The sequence below is a fragment of the Tachysurus fulvidraco genome, chromosome 9 (assembly GCF_022655615.1).
Source record: "Tachysurus fulvidraco isolate hzauxx_2018 chromosome 9, HZAU_PFXX_2.0, whole genome shotgun sequence".
Classification (NCBI taxonomy): Eukaryota; Metazoa; Chordata; class Actinopteri; order Siluriformes; family Bagridae; genus Tachysurus; species Tachysurus fulvidraco.
The window spans coordinates 10,111,304-10,131,501 of NC_062526.1; the positions used below are offsets into that span (position 1 = coordinate 10,111,304).

The 20,198-nt window shown below is 38.8% G+C and overlaps 1 protein-coding gene across 2 annotated transcripts in view; it reads left to right on the forward strand.

Moving 5' to 3' along the window:
- The window catches only part of adgrv1 (adhesion G protein-coupled receptor V1), a 118,445-nt gene that overhangs the window by 45,150 nt on the left and 53,097 nt on the right, over positions 1 to 20,198 (forward strand). For both annotated transcript variants that reach the window (XM_047818700.1, XM_027138513.2), the window contains exons 41-76: positions 12 to 150; positions 245 to 386; positions 467 to 732; positions 1,308 to 1,483; positions 2,109 to 2,236; positions 2,405 to 2,562; positions 2,811 to 2,957; positions 3,239 to 3,319; positions 3,782 to 4,046; positions 4,539 to 4,658; positions 4,776 to 4,998; positions 5,645 to 5,849; positions 6,019 to 6,165; positions 6,354 to 6,609; positions 6,852 to 7,054; positions 8,909 to 9,085; positions 9,209 to 9,391; positions 9,535 to 9,714; positions 9,817 to 9,981; positions 10,348 to 10,468; positions 10,625 to 10,748; positions 10,903 to 11,041; positions 11,283 to 11,468; positions 11,841 to 12,076; positions 12,162 to 12,310; positions 13,310 to 13,508; positions 13,639 to 13,858; positions 14,309 to 14,548; positions 15,273 to 15,422; positions 15,761 to 16,237; positions 17,012 to 17,155; positions 17,346 to 17,517; positions 17,789 to 17,924; positions 18,164 to 19,011; positions 19,628 to 19,745; positions 19,854 to 20,025. In XM_047818700.1, the coding sequence (XP_047674656.1) occupies positions 12 to 150; positions 245 to 386; positions 467 to 732; positions 1,308 to 1,483; positions 2,109 to 2,236; positions 2,405 to 2,562; positions 2,811 to 2,957; positions 3,239 to 3,319; positions 3,782 to 4,046; positions 4,539 to 4,658; positions 4,776 to 4,998; positions 5,645 to 5,849; positions 6,019 to 6,165; positions 6,354 to 6,609; positions 6,852 to 7,054; positions 8,909 to 9,085; positions 9,209 to 9,391; positions 9,535 to 9,714; positions 9,817 to 9,981; positions 10,348 to 10,468; positions 10,625 to 10,748; positions 10,903 to 11,041; positions 11,283 to 11,468; positions 11,841 to 12,076; positions 12,162 to 12,310; positions 13,310 to 13,508; positions 13,639 to 13,858; positions 14,309 to 14,548; positions 15,273 to 15,422; positions 15,761 to 16,237; positions 17,012 to 17,155; positions 17,346 to 17,517; positions 17,789 to 17,924; positions 18,164 to 19,011; positions 19,628 to 19,745; positions 19,854 to 20,025 (7,192 nt within the window). The remainder of the gene's footprint in view (positions 1 to 11; positions 151 to 244; positions 387 to 466; positions 733 to 1,307; positions 1,484 to 2,108; positions 2,237 to 2,404; positions 2,563 to 2,810; positions 2,958 to 3,238; positions 3,320 to 3,781; positions 4,047 to 4,538; positions 4,659 to 4,775; positions 4,999 to 5,644; positions 5,850 to 6,018; positions 6,166 to 6,353; positions 6,610 to 6,851; positions 7,055 to 8,908; positions 9,086 to 9,208; positions 9,392 to 9,534; positions 9,715 to 9,816; positions 9,982 to 10,347; positions 10,469 to 10,624; positions 10,749 to 10,902; positions 11,042 to 11,282; positions 11,469 to 11,840; positions 12,077 to 12,161; positions 12,311 to 13,309; positions 13,509 to 13,638; positions 13,859 to 14,308; positions 14,549 to 15,272; positions 15,423 to 15,760; positions 16,238 to 17,011; positions 17,156 to 17,345; positions 17,518 to 17,788; positions 17,925 to 18,163; positions 19,012 to 19,627; positions 19,746 to 19,853; positions 20,026 to 20,198) is intronic.

Sequence of the window (20,198 nt, forward strand, 5' to 3'; positions counted from 1 at the left end):
TTTTTCTGCAGTTATGAAGTGAATGAGACGATGGGAGTATTATCTTTAGTGGCTTATCGGGATGCTGGGACATACGGGAATGTCTCCGTCTTCTTCTACGCCCAAAATCTAGAGGCTCAGTTGGGTCTGGACTTTAACGCTACAGCTTCAGTGAGTCATAAATAGGAATTCATCTCTTAGTGTCTGTTGTGAAATTGTTATGAGTTGTACTGCATAGTAAATCAATCTGAACTATTTTTTAAAGGTTCTTCATTTTGTGAATGGAGAGAGGTACAAGTTTGTAGAGGTGGTGATCATAGACGACCCTTTTCCTGAAGGAGATGAGAAATTCCAGCTTGTTTTGACAAACCCATCACCAGGGCTCGAGCTTGGAAAGAACATTACTGGTTAGCAGAAGTTAAGAAGAAGAATGTAGAACTCAATCCAGCCCAAACTCTAACACTTTCCTTCTGTTTATGTTTAATAGCAACGGTGACTATCTTAGCCAACGACGATGGCCATGGTATCATTTCCTTCAACAACAGTGAGCACTTTCTGCTGCGTGAGCCCTCCTCTGTGTCAGGTCTGGGCCAGAGTGTGGCTACTCTGATCATCTTACGTAATCCGCCACAGGGGATATTTGGGACTGTGACTGTGCAGTTCTCTATTACTGACACCAACGGAACTCTGAACACTGAAGATCTCACACCTTCTGAGGGCTTTGTGGTTCTGGAAGATGGGGTCAGATTTAAGGTGAGTAACTTTAGAACAGTTGGTGTCAAAAGTACAATAAAAAGTCTATATACATATATCAGGGTGATTTCACTAGTTTAGCATTGATGCTAAATGATCTCCTTACTCAACACGATTTTGTTAGCAGTCATCATTGGCAAGATTAAATGCCAAGCTTTAAAACATTTTTACTTCAGTTGAGAAAAAATCTAACAAAATGTTTAGTTTGCGGTGTCAAACCATGCAAGATTCATTTTTTTTGTACATTTTGTTGACACATTGTGTGATTTTATTATATTACGCATGCATCCTAATCCTTAAGTCTCTTGTAAATTTTTTATGGTGTACTCTGTCTATTTATTCTTAATCTTTCTTTTGTAACTTCTTTAGATTAAATATATATATTTTTATTAATTCATAGTTTTTCTTTTTAAATGCACTTGTTGCATCTGAGTGCTACCAAACAAAATTTATTTTGTATTGAAAACAGTGACAATAAAAGTGCCTTACCTTGCATTACCATAGTTTAGTATAGTTTTGTTAGCTTTGATTTGTTGTTGTTTTTATATATCATTATATATATATTCTTGGTTTAGACTCTGGAGATTTGGGCAGTTCTAGACGCTGAACCGGAAATTAATGAAACCTTCAGAGTGTCTTTGTTCAATCCCACTGGAGGAGCACGACTGGGACAACCAAGAGATACCTTTATCACTGTGTTACAGAACCAGGCTCCACTTGGGCTTTTCAGAATATCTCCATCTAACAACAGGTACACACACATGCACATATATATATACAGTACAAACCCAATTCCAAAAAAGTTGGGATACTGTACAAATTGTGAATAAAAAAGGAATGCAATAATTTACAAATCTCATAAACTTATATTTTATTCACAATAGAATATAGATAACATATCAAATGTTTAAAGTGAGACATTTTGAAATGTAATGCCAAATATTAGCTCATTTTGGATTTCAAGAGAGCTACACATTCCAAAAACTTTGGAACAGGTATCAATAAGAGGCCGCAAAAACCAATTTGCCAATTATTAGGTCAATTGCCAACATGATTGGGTATAAAAAAGAGCCTCTCAGAGTGTATTGAAATATTGAAATTTAAAACTTCCACATCATCGCATTCTGTTTTTATTCACAATTTGTACAGTGTCCCAACATTTTTGGAATCCGGTTTGTATAAACAAACACTACCTTCTAGCATCTTCCTCATATCTGTACTGGTTTACATTTATTTACATTTGTTTGTGTTTCTCTGTGTGTGTGTGTGTGTGTGTGTGTGTGTGTGTGTGTGTGTGTGTGTGTGTGTGTGTGTGTGTGTGTGTGTGTGTGGGTGTGGGTGTGTGTGTGTGGGTGTGTGTGTGTGTGTGTGTTTAGGACTCTGAGCTCTTTAACAGTTCAAGAGACTGTTGGAACTGTGTATTTGACAGTGGCTCGCAGTAATGGTCTGGATTCCGCAGTCAGTGTGGAATTTGAGACAAACTCAGACACAGCCTTTGGCATGAGTAAGATCATTATTTCAACATCTACTCGCTTTCTTAAAGCATGTGACACACCACAGTATAAATACCAGCCACAAAACTACTGTAATGAATATGTATTACATTCTGATATAGTTAGAAAAATAAACCCTGAACGTTTGTATTGAAATAAAGTTTGTATTGATTTGACAGGGGGTGATTCTTCACAGCTAGCTGTGTATCAGCGCTTCAGAGACACCTGGACTTTAGGCTGGTGTACTGTGTTTAATGGAAACTCCTCTATGGTCTTGATGCTGAGACACAACCAGGTCACCCTCTACATGTGGCAAGGAGTATTTGTGTCCATTCAGGTGTGTGATTTGTAACCCAGTACAAGATAAATAAAAATAAAAAGCATCTAAAATGAATACAGAGATCGTATAGAATTTGGGATGCTCTGTCTATAAGATGTAATGATTTCAATGCAGCAACACAGCAGAGAAATTAGACCTAGGGTTGCATGAAAATGGGTTAGACAATGCATGGAAATAAACAGTAGAAATGAGAAATATCTGAAAAAGAGATGAGAAAGATGCCTGTGTCTGTCTTGCTGTTACAGAGCGTGAGCGTGCAGAAACCGAGCTCTTGTGTGGGTTTTACAGTAAATGGCACCACCTATGTGGCAGTGGCCCACGAAGACACCACCAAGCCTCCTGCTGCCAATGTCAGCATATTCCGCCTTCAGACAGACCTCAATCTTACTCTAGTGAGTCTGCTGGTGTGTCTGTTTGTGTGTTCACTAGCCACCATGCACCAACAATAAGTCTCAGTCCATTCTGACACAATAAGATGCCTGAGTTCTTTTTAAACTACTTCAGTCTTTCTGTATATATATATATATATATATATATATATATATATATATATATATATATATATATATATATATATACACATATATATATATATACACACACACACACACACACATGTGTGTGTGCGTGTGTTACTATGTTACTATTTTTCCTTGTTCTCTTTCTTTTCCAGGAGCATACCAGGCCTGTGGGAGGCCGTGATGTTAAACATTTCTCTGTCCAGAGTCTGGAATATTTCATTGCTCTGAATCAGGTTAGGGAACTTTCTGCCTTTCCTTATGCTATATTACATTAGTGCCAGATCCACCAGTGGTATGATTTTTACAAATGTGCAGAAGGGCATTTATTTTTTGTGCATATTATTTTGTCAAGCAAATGATAATCCCTGTGAGCCCTAATATATTCATAAGAAATGAGCAAAAATTTAATTATTCTTGAAGGACTGTATTCAAGGTATATTGTATAAAAGGTCCCATTAATGTTCCAAATGTTTTAAGTTACTGAGGTCAGATTTAATGTAATACTAAACTACATTTTGCAACATGAACCTTGGTCCAATTTCTCTAATTAACATTTCAATTAGGAACTGAGAGTAAATGGGAATTGAAGACATTAATAAAATGAAAATTCCAGAAAACTCACATAGTTTAGCTTAGTAACAAAAAAACCTTGTATACTTAGAAATGACAAAGTGCTAATATTTTTTCTCTGTTAGGTATTTGTGTGGACTGGAAACACTCTCTTCCTTCATCATACGCTAGAAATTCAGGACATCACTTCACTCTCTCCGTTTACCCGGGAAAACAGGAACATCCAGCACTTAGTGGCGTGCAGAGGTAGAAACTCATCCGGCTGCCTTGTCTACCAGTGGATTAACGGCAGCTTTCAAAACCCCCAGCTGCTAGCAATCAATGCCAAAGTTAAACAAGTGGAGCCCATACACACGGGAGGAGAGACGTTTCTGCTAGTTGTTACAGAAGGTAATTTTGTTTCGAAATGTTAGGAGTAAAAACTGCTGTGTAATTTAATGGACAATTGAACTCAGAGCTAACAAGGTTAAGTGTAGGTTATGCATTGTTTAGTGGCTGAACTCTGTCTCTGTTTGAAGTTTGAGTAATGGTGTACAAAGCAAACAGGCACTGTGTTCTCAGGAAACACCAGACATGTAGGCTCCAATGCATATTTAGAACTGGGTTACACAGAACTATAGTGAGGCACCAGAACAGATCTTAAGTGTATAAATGGCTGATTCTCAGCCAGGTTTGTTTCTAAAACCGCAGCCAATCTGGAAGATTATAATTTTACCCCGGGGTAGCAGTGTCAGTGCAGTCACAGTCTGAACCACAGCTACACTTGAGGCAAACGGGTGTGTATGTGTGTTACACTTGTAATAAAGCTCTACTTTTACTTCTAGGCTGAGGACGTCTGTCGTACTTAAAATATGTTTCCTTTTTTTTTCTTTCTTGACAAAGGTTCAGATCCCACATGCGAGGTGTTTTTATGGACTTCTCAGCAAACCTTTAAGCCAGCACAGTCCATTCCTTTCCCAGGCCTTTCTTCAATCCATGCTTTCACTCCTCCATCTGGCATACGTATGTCATTATACTCTATTACTTTATCATTACATGTTATCATATTTAACACCGGATCAGTAAAATGAGCAATCTTAAGCAGTTATGAAACATGCTAACAGTATATGTAATTCTTAGTGCATGTCCTTCTCACTGGAGCAAACGACTCAGCACTGTACATGTGGAAGCCTGAACTGATCCAGTTCACTAAAGTCTTAAAGTCCTCACCAGCTCAGCAGGTCCTCTATCTGCCCGTCTTGTCCCTTAATGCGACAAAGAGTCTGATCGTAGCTACAGAAGGATCAGACTCTGTCATTTATGAGTTGATCTCAGTGTCCAACCAGTCTGACTTCATCCCAAGGTAAATTATATTAAGAAACTGCTTCATTGTAGCTATTGTTGATAGTATTACATTTTGCTTGCATTACCAATAAGATATTCTTTCTCAGATAAATGTTGTTATAAGAAGGGCAGATAAATGTTGTTAAAGTGCTTTAATAATCTGTATTAGGATTTGATTTAACCTGAAATGGCTATTATAAAAATATATTAAATATATTAATTCATTATGAACCCTACCACTATGCTAATAAAAGCAGTGAAAAAAGATGCAGTTATCTGCATGGTGCATGAATTCCTGCTCTCACAGTTTCTTACACCTCAGCTGCATCAGTCAAGTTCATATATTCAAATATCCTTCTCAGGCAGATTTTTTTATTGTACAGTATGAGGCCTATATCAGTCCTGATATTGAAATACATCTTTACTATGTATGAAATGACACTATTTAAGGTCATACCAATTCTTGAAATGTACATCTGAAATTAATTGGATGGATGCTATTTCTACAGCAGTGTCAGGGCTATTGTCCCACGCTGACTAGTCGACAAGTCATTCAGTCTATGCAACACTTAATTCTTAGCTTATTAAAATTACTAACTGTTTCTTTCAGTTTTTTTTGTGTCACTTTAAGACATTAGAACATGTTCTGTTTCGTTTACATTTAGTTCTGCTGAGCTCTTGTTCCAGCCTGGAGTGAGTGAACTAGAGATAGCTGTGAACATAATCAATGACGACACTCCAGAAGTTGAAGAACGTTTCCGTGTGAGCCTCAAGAACCCGAAAGGAGGTGCTGAGATTGGCTTTCGCAGCCAGGTCACTGTGATCATTTCAGCAAATGATGATGCTTATGGCATTGTTGGCTTTGCCCAGGTATTACAGATTGGGATCAAACCATGCATACTGGCTTAGAACAGTTCATTCTTCAAACCAGTTTCATGAATATACAGTACATTCATTATAGATCTCTGCTGCATACAGAGTTTGACCGTCATTAAGCTCTGTTAAACATTTCCCCAATCGTTTGTTGTCCTGTGGCCAGAACTCTCTCTCTCTGGAGGTGGATGAGTTGGAAATTGATAACCCATTCTCTCTGAGTTTGGAGAGGAGGAGAGGCACTTTTGGGAAGCTCACTGTGCGCTGGGCAGCCAACGGAAGCCTGGAGGACATTTTCCCAGTGTTCGGAGTGGTGAGATTTTATATTTTATATATGCTTATATCCTGATATAATTTCTGTAAATCATGGATCATTTCAAAAGGCGTTTTGATGGAACTAAAGTTCTCGTTCATTCCAGTAACAGGAAATCGACTTTAATAATTTTTCTGACAGGCTAATGTCAGTGGTAGTCAGTTCTTTTTATCATTTTGTTTTTCTAGGTGACATTTGCCGAGAGTCAGACTATAGCCATCATCTCACTAACTGTATTAGCTGACAGTGTTCCAGAAGTAGCGGAGAAAGTGGATATCATGCTAACAGACATCACAACTGTTGGCGTCACGGATCCATCCATTAGAGCTGTGATTGACCCACAACGTTCCAGAGCCGAGATCACCATCAAGGCTAACGGCTCTCCGTACGGAGTGATCGGATGGCACCTCGACTCCCAGTATTTCATCACAAGCGAGCCTCCAAGTAAATCGAGTCTGAGCATATTTTGGCCAAACTAATATAATTGAAGGCGCCTTGACTCATAATCGCCTAATTCCACATTATTGCGGTGTACCACAAATAGTCGAGTCTCTCATTTTCTACCATTAATATGAAATGATTGCTGAGAAATATGTAAATAGCTTGCAGAGATTTTCTCATATATGGCATTCAAATGACACTTGAGCTCAAACGTTCATATTTGTCTTTCATCTTCCCACTTTTAGGAAGCCCGACTAATATCACATTGAGCATTGTGAGAGATCAGGGAGCATCTGGGAATGTTATGGTCCACTATACAACCAGATCTGCACTGTCACTAGCTCCGATTAATCAAGCCAGTGAGGGTCAGGACTTTGTTGCCAAACAGGCTAGAGTCATCATGATGGAGAATGCAACTGTTGTCCTCGTTACTATCACCATCTTACCGGTAATTAGTCCATCGTTGTTTCCATGCATCAGAAAAAATTTTATTCTTAAACCTCTTTTGGGATCTTAGGTTCACACATACTGTAATCAGTTTCATATCACACATCTGTAGCTTCTTGTATTTTTTATGAAATTATGGAAAGATCTGTTTATAATATGGACAGTTTATTTTAAATAAATATTAAAACTCTATGAGGTATTCTGCTATAGGAACATAATCAACAATGTGGTGGTTTGATGTAGAGGTATTCTCCCCACCTCATATTTTATTATATCTACAGTATAACAGCATGTTTGAAGGTATTTTATTCCTCTTATACCCCAGCAATTTTTAAACAAGTGAAGTGAAAGGGAAGTGGCAATGAAGAGAAATTGTAACTTAGTGCTTATGGTGTTGGACTACCAGTTGTGAGGTTGAACCCCAGGACCACCAAGCTGCCAATTCTGAGCCCCTAAGCAGGGATTTTAACCCTCATTTGCTCTGCTGTATAAATGAGATCAGGATGAGGGTATCTGCCAAATGCTGTAAATGTAAACAAACATAGCCATGAGAAAGCATACGAAAATTCAACAATACAAATCTTTCATTTATTATTTGTCAGGAACGCAGCAAGAAGGTAAATGCAGGTTAACAGGTATTTATTAGTCCAGACGATCAAACCAAGAATGAGATTCAAGATCAGTGTTAAGACGCAAACAAGGGTCAGGAGATCAACCAACAACATAGCATGCAAAGCATAAATGTTGAAAGCAACATAAAACATAAAAGGAAAAGCAAGAGCAAGTCGAGGAAACCAGAAACAACGTCAAAAGCAGAATATTGAGAAACGGTCAACTGTTTGGTAAAGACGTGAAAAACAACACGGTGCTTATACTTCACAAAGAGTGCTTATTTACTGAGAACGTTGGCTGCGGGGGTTCAGTAGTTCAGTGAACTTGATGGTGGTGTGTGCCCTTAGCAGCTATGTTGGTAGGCACTGCTGTATTCATTATATAACTTCAGGTAATTATTCATTTATAATTATGTTTAATCTGGAGCAGTACATCATAGCAGAAGAGAAGAGTTCTGTACTTTATGTCTTGTCTCTGAAGACTCATTTCAAATATGCTAATTAAATATTTTCTCACAGAAAACATTTTATTTATTCCATAGTTTTTAATCGACATGTTTAAACACATTTTTAAAATCCATTCATGAAGTCATTGCATATGTTATTACTACAAAAAATATATAAAATTAAATCAGGTGCATTCATTTAAACCAGAGCTAATGTCATGTGTACTAAAGAGTTAATTCAGTCCTTCTGACCAATCAGAATTGAGCAATTGAGCAGCATAATATGGTATAATATATTTGAATGTCTTAACTTACACATTCTGGGATAAAATAATTTTTTTTAAATATAATCATTACTAGTTTTTATTCTTTGTTAGAGTTGTTTTATTTATTGTTTTATTTATTGATCATTTTAACTTATATATAGCTTTAGTAAAATGTTTCATTAGTTCTGGTATCATAGTTTTCAGACGGCTCAGGCCAGCTGTGCTAAAATATAAATAAAGCACTTGGATTCAGTTGTTAAAACAGAGAAACTGAAACCTTGGATTTGTTTTTAATTTCCTGAAAAATATCTCTCCCTTCTGCAAATTGCAGCAATTGTTGAGTATTTTACACTCGTTCACCTCAAGCTTCATGAGTTTTGTTTGGACTAAGAGGACTCGATTGTGTCTCCTGGCAAGCGATCACATACTTAGAGTGACTGCTGTTTTAATACTGAGTTGCTGACGCTTCATGATTTTGAAGTGTTTTTTTTTTCTTCCATTTCTGATTATGTGGGCGCTTGTGTCATCACAGGATGATATTCCAGAATTGGCTGAGACATTTCTGGTGAACATCACCGGAGTGGAGTTGATGGGAGATCAGAGCGGGGCAGGCCAACCTCGAATCAGGAGGCCTGGAATGGAGATTGCTGAGATCACAATTCAAGAAAACGATGACCCCAGAGGAGTCCTTCAGTTTAATGTGTCTAAGGTATGATATTTTTTTTATTATCCATTTTGTTTTTTGCACATAATAGAGATATGTATGTATAAGAAAGAGGTTGGGTATTTGGGTGCTTTTTTCAATAATAATTGACAACATCTGTATTTTCAGGACGCTTCTGGGTTATTGTTTGCCTATGAGGTTCCTCCTCCTGGTAATGTCCTGTATCTACCAGTGGTGAGGGTTGCTGGTCGGACGGGTCGGCTTGTTTTGTACTGGGAAGCACAAGCTGTCATTGCTACTACTGACGACTTCGCCCCGTCTTCAGGCAACCTAACATTTCAAGATGGACAGGTTTTTATTTGAATCGACAATCTTAAATATGACCTCTGTTAAAAATATGGAACCCAGATTACACATAAATTAAAGCAATCCCCAATCAACCTGCAATTACAGAGAAATTGTCCAATATTATTCCATCTCTTCTGTCTTTGTAGGAAAGTGGCATGATCGTGATCACTATTATTGATGATGCTGTTGTGGAGTCTGCAGAAACCTTTCTTGTCAAACTCACACAAGTGATAGGAGGAGCCAGACTGGGAACTGACACTTCTGTTCTGGTTAACATCCCAGCCAATGATTCACCTCTGGGTCGCTTTGGATTCCAGGAACTAACAGTACATATGAAATAAACATGCTTCTCTAGAACAACATTCCTCTTTGCTCTCTTCACATGTCACATTTCTTATTCAGCTCAAAATGATGTTTGTATTCTCCAGATTACTGTCTCTGAGCCCCAGTTTCCTGATGACCCTGCATCCCTGGCGAATCTGACAGTGGTTCGAAGTGCGGGTGGAGAGGGAACGGTCTATCTCATATGGCTCCTGGAGCTGCAGGGGAGAGATGATCTACAACCTCATAATGGGACTCTTATGTTTAATGGGGTGTGTTTCGGAAATTTCGTCAGGATTCCTGCATTAGGAAGTTTAACATGGAGAGCAAAATTCTTTTGAATTTATGGAGTGCAGAATCTTTCGATTGTACTAATAATGAGCAATGATTTATGATTTAGAACTTTAATTTTAATTCTAATTCTATTCTATTGAATTACTATATTAATTCTGTATTATATATGTAACTTATGTTATGTATATATATGTAGATTATCTATATATAGATATATAGATACAAGATTTTAATCTTGTTTTGCATTGTAGTAATTGTATTTTACTAATTTTTGCTATTGTATTAATATATATTAAATACTAATACTATACTAATAATTATAATAATCTTGTCATTCTGTCCAGAGTGAGTCGAGAAAATCTCTAGTGATCCAGGCTTTGGCTGATGTAGTGCTGGAGGGTGAAGAGAAGTTCACAGTCCAGCTTCTCTCTGCCAGAAACGAAGCTGTTATTGACCCCACAAGAAGTGAGTGTTTAGACTATACTCTGCTATTTCCAGTAGTAGTAAACTAGCACAACTGCAACTCTGGCCTCATGATATGACTGCAGAGATCTTCCAGAGATTGTGAATCATGAACCTTATGCTAATAGGGCTTGTTAATTTTCATATTTGCTTTATTAGATCTGGCCTCAATTTTGATTAGAGCTGACCGTGGAGCTCTGGGCATCATTGGCATCGCTGACTCTTCTAGGAATGTGCTTATTGGAGAACCTCAGGGCATGTACAATGGCACAGCTCTCATCAGGTACAATCTCTTTTTTTTGCTGTTATTTTACATTTGAGAGAACTGTTGAATAATGTAGTGTGTGTGTGTGTGTGTGTGTGTGTGTGTGTGTGTGTGTGTGTGTGTGTGTGTGTGTGTGTGTGTGTGTGTGTGTGTGTGTGTGTGTGTGTTACAGTCTTGTCAGAGGGCCAGGCATTTTTGGTGAGATTGAGATATTCTGGAACATCACACCAGCCGACACCAGGGAGTTTGTGGAAACTTCAGGGAAGTTGATCATGAGAGATCGGCAGTCTGCAGCAACCATTCAGCTGATGGTGAGAGAACCAAAAGCCATGTTTTTTGCACATTAAAACTGAGCTCAGATGTATCTATGGATGGATCTATTCTCATATGTCTTTAAAGTTACAAAACACTATTAAATTAGATTTTTGCATATTAAACACGTTAATTAGGAAACACGTCAATCCAGATGAACTACAACAACACACACACTGAAAATTGAAGCCATGCTATATGTGTATACTTCTCATTTTTATGTCTTCTTTTCTCTTTCAGGCTGTGGATGATGATATTCCAGAAGAAAAGCGTCTGTATGAACTGAGTCTCACATCACTAACTCCCGCTGCAGACATCAGCCCCAGTCGACAGCGTGCCACCATCACCATGGCAGCTAGTGATCTGCCCTATGGTCTCTTCTCCTTCTCCCAGTCCTCACTGAGTATAATAGAAGAGGACAGATCAGTGAGAAACCTTTTTAATCCAGTGATTGTCTAACATTCAAACACTTTACGTGGCGGTAAACTGGAATAAACCAAAGTGACAGCTGATATACATTGCAATACATTGACATATCTGAATAACAGTGAGGTCATTGAAAAAATTCCCTGTTACAGTTTGGTTAAAATATACTGTGGGTTTGGGAAAACAAACAGATAAACAGCTACAGTATATTATACAATATGATTAATAATGTGTTCAACCACTTTTTTACAGTCCTGCCACTCTAAACCAGTTTACCATCACAGATGCTCATGAAAATATAATATAGGCATTATTATAGCAGATTGCTACGATCTGATACAGGTCTCTAATATCTGTGTATTATTGCTCCAGCTGAACATCACAGTGCTACGTTCCATGGGCCTGTTGGGTAGTGTGTGGGTGAGTTTCCACACAGAGGGGCAGACTGCAGTGAGTGGGATGGACTTTGAGCAGTCATCAGGCAGGCTACTGTTCAGCCCTGGACAAAGCTCCAGAGTCGTTCCACTGAAGATTGTGGATGATTTACTAGCAGAGGGACCTGAGCAATTCTACCTTAACATCACCCAGGTGCAACTCCTCAATGACAGGTAGAGAAACAAAAAACCTTGGCATCACTTCAATACAGCATAGAATATTATATGCCACATTTTATTTTTATTCTAATCCCCATAGTGCACTCAACTTTACCGTAAGAGAACACGGACTCCAAATAGACCAACCTCCAGCCATAGGCAATATCTCCTCAATCATGATTGTCATCCTGAAGAATGACAATGTTGAGGGCATCCTGGAATTCGACCCTTCTTTCATTAACATTACTGGTACACACACAATCTACACACTCACTCTGTCAATTAATCAGTTTGCAAGTTAAAATCAGTTTGAAATTAGAGTTACTGACTAAAATCGGCCACCTAATTAATTATCTCTGAACAGATAAATAGATAGATAGATAGATAGATAGATAGATAGATAGATAGATAGATAGATAGATAGATAGATAGATAGATAGATAGATAGATAGATAGATGGATGGATGGATGGATGGATGGATGGATGGATGGATGGATGGATGGATGGATGGATGGATGGATGGATAGATAGATAGATAGATAGATAGATAGATAGATAGATAGATAGATAGATAGATAGATAGATAGATAGATAGATATGGAGCAAGTCATAGATTTAGGGAGAGAGAGAGACTGACTTATATAAAGGAATGGTATTAGTATTTTTATTTATTTCTTCCATTCTGTCTGTGTTGTGGTTTGGAAAATCCTTCACATGGTGAAACTTTGACATTTAAATGAACTGATTTTAATATTAGTTTCTCATTTCCATATATTAATTAAAATCTAATTAAAATCCTGGATATTCAGAAATGAAGAGGGATAATAATTTGCATTTAAATATTCTAACATTACTACAGAGACCATCACACACAACCAGTATTTGATTATAAACTGTGAACTGATCAGACTTATTTCCATTTCATTATATTTCGCTGTGTGGGGAAATCACACTTGCCTGTTCGCCTGGTTTTATCCGTTTATTCCTGTTCCTTCCACATTTGTTCAGTTCACACCTTTGGGGTTGCCAGGTTTTTCCCAGGCAAATGAGATTTTCAGGTTCTCCTTCATAGACGCTCATAAATTTAAGCAACAAGAAACAAGCAATAGAAAATGCACACTAGTAAATTGCAATACAGTGTTGTAAGACAAAATCATGTTTTTGCCAATAAAATTAACAATGCGGTACGATAAGATCCGATGTGATATGATGTCCCATTGATATGTTTTCATTATTGCTGGTTTTAGTTGAGGAGGATGTTGGCACTTTGTCTGTCCCTGTCCTGAGGAGAGTGGGTGTGTACGGGCAGGTCAGCGTCGACTACGTAACCAGAAGCATTACCGCACAGTCTGGAACAGATTACATCCTACAAAATGACACTATAACATTCAGGCCTGGTCAGAACATCAGCCACATTAATGTCTCCATAGTGGATGATTTGGAGAGGTGAGTGAGGCTGAAAGTGTCAGGGAATTGAAATCGAGGACAGTTTTGTAGTGGGAGATTTCAAATTTGAATATCCTGGTTCATTTAACACAAATGAAATCATCTAAAATTACTCCATACATTTTCACAGGGAATATAATGAGGTGTTTGAAATCCGGCTCACCGCAGCCTCAGGAGGAGCGATACTGGGCACCCGACTCATCGCTCACATTACCATTGCTAAAAGTGACTCACCCAGCGGAATGGTCCGATTCGTCAATCGAACTGTGATCTCCATCCCAAACCCTGACAGCACACTGAGGCTCAGCCTTGTTCTGGAGCGCTTCGGGGGGGTTGTGGGTGATGCCATGGTGAGCAGTATTCCACATGTGTGGAAATGATTTTAGAAACCTTCCATTCGGGGTTACTTTATACAGTCAGCAATGTGATAATGGGAGTCAGGGATCGGACAGCTGACCGAGAATAGATAGATAGAGCTGTCAAATTAATGAGAGGGAAAGCTTAGAGTTGGAGACTATGTTTTCAGTAGAGTAACAACAGATGTATGTGAATATCAATAATTCCTCCATCATTATGCATAATAATCATGTTCTTCGGAAAACATTCAGAGCTTACGATGGCTCATTTCAGGTTTTCCTAAATAAAACTTTAACATTTTTAAAAAGAAATTTACTAGCTGCATCATTTAAATGATGGTAAAATAACATTTTATGACTTTAATAATAGACCTTACTTGTTTTTTTTTTTGTTTTTTTCTCTTCAGACAGTAATCCTAATTGTGAAATATTGTTCTCTCTCAGATATCGTGGAACATTCTAGGACCCAACACAAATGAAGTATTGCTGCCTGTAAACACAGATTTCGGTGAGCCTGTCAATGGGTCGTTCCATTTCAGGGATGGAGAAGGGGGAATGCGTAGCATTGAGCTCTCCATTCTGCCCCATGGCGAGGTAGAAGTGGAGGAAACGTTCATAATTAGACTCAGCCACCTGTTTGGAGACATGGATGTTGACCCCAGAGCAGGCTCTGTCACCCTGCGGGTATGTTAATGTTATACTAGTGACAGTGCTCGGGATTAATATATTCCATAATGTTGTTGTTAGGATGAAATATAATTTAGTGTGGATGTTCAAGTCAGATTGCTAAAGCCACAGATACATAAAATTATTTGCTTGCAGATTAGAAAGACAACTAACATGACTGTTTGGGGAAAAAAAGATTACTTTTAATGGGGTTAAACGTTCAGAAGGTCACAGGTTTAAGCTCCAGCACTGCCAAGCTGTCACTGTTGGGCTCTTGAGCAAGATCCTTAACCCTTGTCTAAGCCCAACTTCTTAGCAAGTTGGGATATGCAAAGAAAAATCATTCACTGTATTGTTGTGTACATGTGACAACATAACGGTTCCTTCTTCTCATCTAACATTTTCATATTGAGGATATACACATATGTCTGTGTCTTTAATCATCTTCCTTTAGCAGTGGTTTATTATTTTATTTTGCTCGGGCCATGTTGTCACTATCAATTCAACCAGAGAGGTTAAATAAAAAAACAAAATGCAATGTAAAAATTATTCTCTTTCTTGATGAGTTGCCATCAGCAAATTACTGATTACTGACAAAAGCTGCATAATGCATAATGAATCCTTGTTGTGTGTGTGTGTGTGTGTGTGTGTGTGTGTGTGTGTGTGTGTGTGTGTGTGTGTGTGTGTGTGTGTGTGTGTGTGTGTGTGTGTGTGTGTGTGTGTGTGTGTGTGTGTTTGACAGATTGCAAAGTTTGGTGACCCGAACGGCATAGTGCAGTTCTCTGAGCAGGATCTGAGAGAACGTGTTTATAGTGAACCTGCAGACTATGAAGGTCCTCTAAACATCTCCCTCCTTATCACACGCAGAGAAGGAGTCATGGGAAACATCACTGTAAGAATAACACACATACAAAACTCTTTTGAAATAATCTCATCCCCTTTGTATCTCCTCCTGAAGTATCACTTTATTAGTAGTGTATTAGGAGAGACCTTTTTTAGAGGGCATGTCCAGTCACCTTGACTAATAGTGTCTGTAATAAGATAAGATAAGATATACCTTTATTCATCCCACAGTGGGACATTTCTGTTACAGCAGCAAAGAAAAAAAAACACTAATAGGAAGTTTCAGTATGTCAAAGATTACTAACATTTATTTGTATTTTATAAAATGTGTTTTATTAAATAGAAGGAAAATTATTTATTACACCCAGGTCGATTTCTTTTCCTCAGGTATTGTGGGAGATCCTCAGTGACACAGACACAACAGGTGACTTTCTCCTACTTCGTGGCTCAGCTACCATTCTGGCTGGTGAGCGTCTAGCAGAGATCGTCCTTACCCTGCTGCCTGATGCCGTGCCCGAGCTGGAGGAGGTCTACACAGTCCGTCTGAGCTCGGTGGATGGCGGTGCTGAACTCGATGCCAACCGCAGCAGTGTCCGCCTCCGGGTCCGTGCCAACGATGAGCCACACGGAGTGTTTGCCCTTTTCACTGAGCAACAGAAGCTACTTGTGAATGCCACTGACCGCAGCAGGTACCTGGCACTTAATATTAGCAGGCTGGCTGGGACGTTTGGTAACGTCAGTGTCGAATACCAAATCAGCTATCCCACTCCTGGCCAGAGCTTCACTGAGGACCGATCTACTGGGAGAACTGTGGTGAAGGATGGAGAGAAGTCTGCCAGTATCACTGTACCCGTTAGCACACAGGTTTGTCATTCACATATATGTGTGGTGTTATTTCAATAAACATGTTTTCCATTTAAATACACATTGTACACCATTTCGTTCAAGAAAATCTTATTCTAATGGTATTCTAATCTTGCTTCTAATCATATACAGTGCCTCTTGGATAATCAAGTGTATTAGAAGTGTACTTTTGCAAAAAGAATGCAATGTAATGATTGATTAAATTCCAGGCTGATTTTTCTTTTTGTCCAGTTTTGGTAAGTCTGTACCCACTGTAGCGTTCTTGGCTGTTACGAATGGACCCTGTTGAGGTCTTCTGCTTTTGTATCAAGTTCACCTCAACATTAAACATATTGTGCATTTTGATATGCTTTTCTGTTCACTGCTGTTTTAAAGAGTGATTGAGTTACTGGAATTTTCTGCTCAATCCAGTCTGGCATTTCATTTCTGACCTCTATCAGTTTATCAAAAATATTCAAACCAGCCTATGTAGCATTTACAACCATACCATAATATCTGATGTTTGATTTTACATGATTTTAAGCAGTGTGTTTCTGTAACATGATTGGCTGATATCTACATGAATGAGCAGGAAGTGTACAGGTGTTCCTAATAAATTAACTGCAGTGTTTATTATATTAATGAGAGTCAGAGTACTAGATACGTCTATGAACCTGCAACTCTGTTGTGTTGGACACAGAGTCTGGACTTAAAACATATTTATGAGTAACTACTTCCGTCATTCTAATGAAGCTCAATGTAAATTTTTTGCTAACGTCCGGTTCTTCTTTGCAGGTTTTCTTTGTAACAGGGTTTAACATCACGGTACAACTGATGAATGTGAGTTTGATAGGACCTCTGCTCAGCTCTCCTCCTCGTGTGCAGCTGGATGCAAAGATTGCCCTGGTGTCTGTACCTGAAGAGGCTGCCAATGCTGAAGTCAGTTTCCATATTCCATATTTATTGCTCAGCTAAAATGCAAAACCAAATTCCCACCAGAGGGCACTATAGTTACACTTACAATATGAGAATTGTTTTTTTTTTTGTTTTTGTTTTTTTTGTACTTCATTTCCATCAGTGACTTTCAGTTTATATGTTTTTCCTAGTAAATGAATCACCCTCTTTCCAGGTGGGCTTTGCCTCCTTAGACCTGCAGGTGTCTGATGTCAGGAGCGGTCGATGCGATGCAGCAATCAACAGGCTCGGTCTCTATGGAGACGTGACTGTGCAGTGGAGAGCTGGATTCCCTCCTGGACAGACTCCATCAGGCTACCAGCCCGGTGCAATCACTCCCAGCTCAGGTTAGTAGTTATCATCAAACTCAGACACAAAGGACATACAGATATTCACACTGTTGATCTCAAAGTCCAAGACTGATAGTATTAAATAGTAAAACTGAAGCATTAGTGCCAACGCATATATATATATATATATATATATATATATATATATATATATATATATATATATATATATATATATATATATATATATAGTGTTTAGGTCTATGCAGGTTTCACTTTTCCCAGTGTTGCTTATTACTGTGTTTGCTGTTTCAATTTTTGTCTGTAGGCACTGTGACCCTGTCTCATGGCCAGAGGAACAAACTCATATCTTTTCTAGCTGAGTATAATATGTCTGTGCCTGTTACACATGCAGTACACCTGACTTCTATAGAGTCCATGTCACCTGGAGGAGCTAGATTCAGGTAATAGCTACTGTATATGTCTCTTTAAATCCATGTAATTGTATTTTTATTGTTGTTGACATCATTGCACCCTAATAAGACTATGAGGTGGAGCCTAAATGATACTTGTGACATTAATGAGGCTAAGCATTAAAATATTTGATAAAATTCCACTTAGACGTTTTTGAAACATATCACTCTGTATTTTTTATATAATATGAAAACAGTGTTCTAATGTTTATATATTTTTTATTATTCAGACCTGGTTACACCGTGGCAGAGGTGGAGTCACTGGGACTGTATCAATTTCATCCTGACTCTCTGAAGCTGGCTATTACAGAGGACGTGCACACCATCACTATCTATGTCCAGCGCCTCTATGGCTTTCGCACCAACCGCACCCAGTTATACTACAGGACCTGGCCGGGTAGTGCTTTTGCTGGCGAAGATTTTACCCCAGTGCACGATGGGCAGCTACTTTTTGAAGGCCGCCAAAGAACAGCTGCCATCAACATCTCCATTCTGGATGACTCATTGATGGAACCTAACGAGACGTTTTATGTGAACTTGACTGATGTCCGCGTTATCAGTGCAGGCTCTACTTCTCCCAGTGCTCGTCCACGTATTGTAGCTGAAAACAGTGTTTCGGCTATTACTATTCTCGCCAGTGACAGCGTTATTGGGTTTGGATTATTAAGTATCGGTCCAGCAATGAGCCGCACTTCTGAAGACAGGCTGGAGGGGACGCCACCTCAACAAGTCATCCTAAGAGTGCGCAGGACAGCAGGGGTGACAGGGGACGTAAGTGCCCGGGTGCAAGTTTATGATGGTGGTCTTGTTTCTCCTGAGCTGTATGGAGCACCTTTCCTTCAGGAACACAATGGGACATGGGCAAGGGAAAGGGACGACTTTACACTGGAGACACAGACGGTTACTCTGGTGGAGGGGCAAACAGAGGCTGAGGTCATACTCTTTATTCTAGATGACCAGGAGCCAGAAGGGCAGGAGGTCTTTTATGTCTACCTTAGTGACCCAGAGGGGGGAGCACAGATCATCAGCTCTCCAGATCAGAGTGGCATCACTTTCTTTGCCAAAATCATTATTCTAGGTAAATACATCGTTTGTCTACTGTTGTCACTTTATAATGGATTTGTTTGAAGATAAACTGACATCTGTTGTAATGTCAAACCTTACGTCCCAGTATCTTTCTTTGGTTATCTTTTTACTTTGGTTTATCAGCCTATTTTGATACTCTGAAATTTGTTAAATAAGGTTTTAATGAGACAAGGATATTGAATTAAATATAAGTATAGAATTCACATTCACAATGTAGAAAAGTTAACAAAAAAGAACATTTTCGAGTAAAGAATTTAAAAAAAATTCTTGTAATATGGATGTTACAATAGCAAGCAAGTAACAAAGCTTTAAAAAACAGAAAGCGTCTCTATATCTAAAATAGTTACATATATTACAAAAAGAACTGATATTTATTTTCTGGCCTGGAAATCTAACTTCACCTCTAGGCCAAGCAAAGGTGCCCAAAACCCTGTTCCTAAAAATCAGTCTACTGCAAACATACTGTGGTTTCAAGAGAAGGCATAGCGTTTGTGAATAAAATGAGAATGCTTGTAAAAAATTACAAACTGTTCCTAGCAGCTGTTCTAATCTAAGCAAATGTTTGATCAGTTTTGTGACGAATGCTTTCTATAATGTATTCCTCTTAGGTAGCGACTATCACAATGGAATTGTGGGCTTCACTTTGACTTCTCAGTCAGGCCAGGTTCTGGATGAAGACTCAGACAACAGGACGGTAGTACTCTTCCTCCAGCGACAGGAAAACAGGTAAACATCTTCTGCTTCTTTCACTGTCGAATTCCTAATGTTACTGTTGGCCACAGTTCACAGTGCTGTACAGAATGAACTCTGTGGCTGTGTGTTGTGTGTTGACAGAGCATTTGAGGATGTTTTCGTGTCCTGGAGGGCCACATTCAGCCTCACAGCTCCAGCACTGCTCAGTGAGGGAGTTAATCTGACACAAGAACTGCAGCAGACCTCAGGAAGTGTGCTGTGCAGGAGAGGACAGGTTCTCTGTCTCCTCCAACTAGAGGTCCGGCCAGATCAGGTAGAAAGGCAGAAGGATGCTGTCGGAGAAACTAATACCAGCTGTCTAATCATCTGTCGCCTTCTCTCACTTGTGTACATTTTCTCTGATGTTTCTTAATTTCTTTTGCAGCATGTATTGTTACCTTGTGAGTTTTCTCTTCTGAAACTCTGGTTTCCTCCCAAAGTACAATG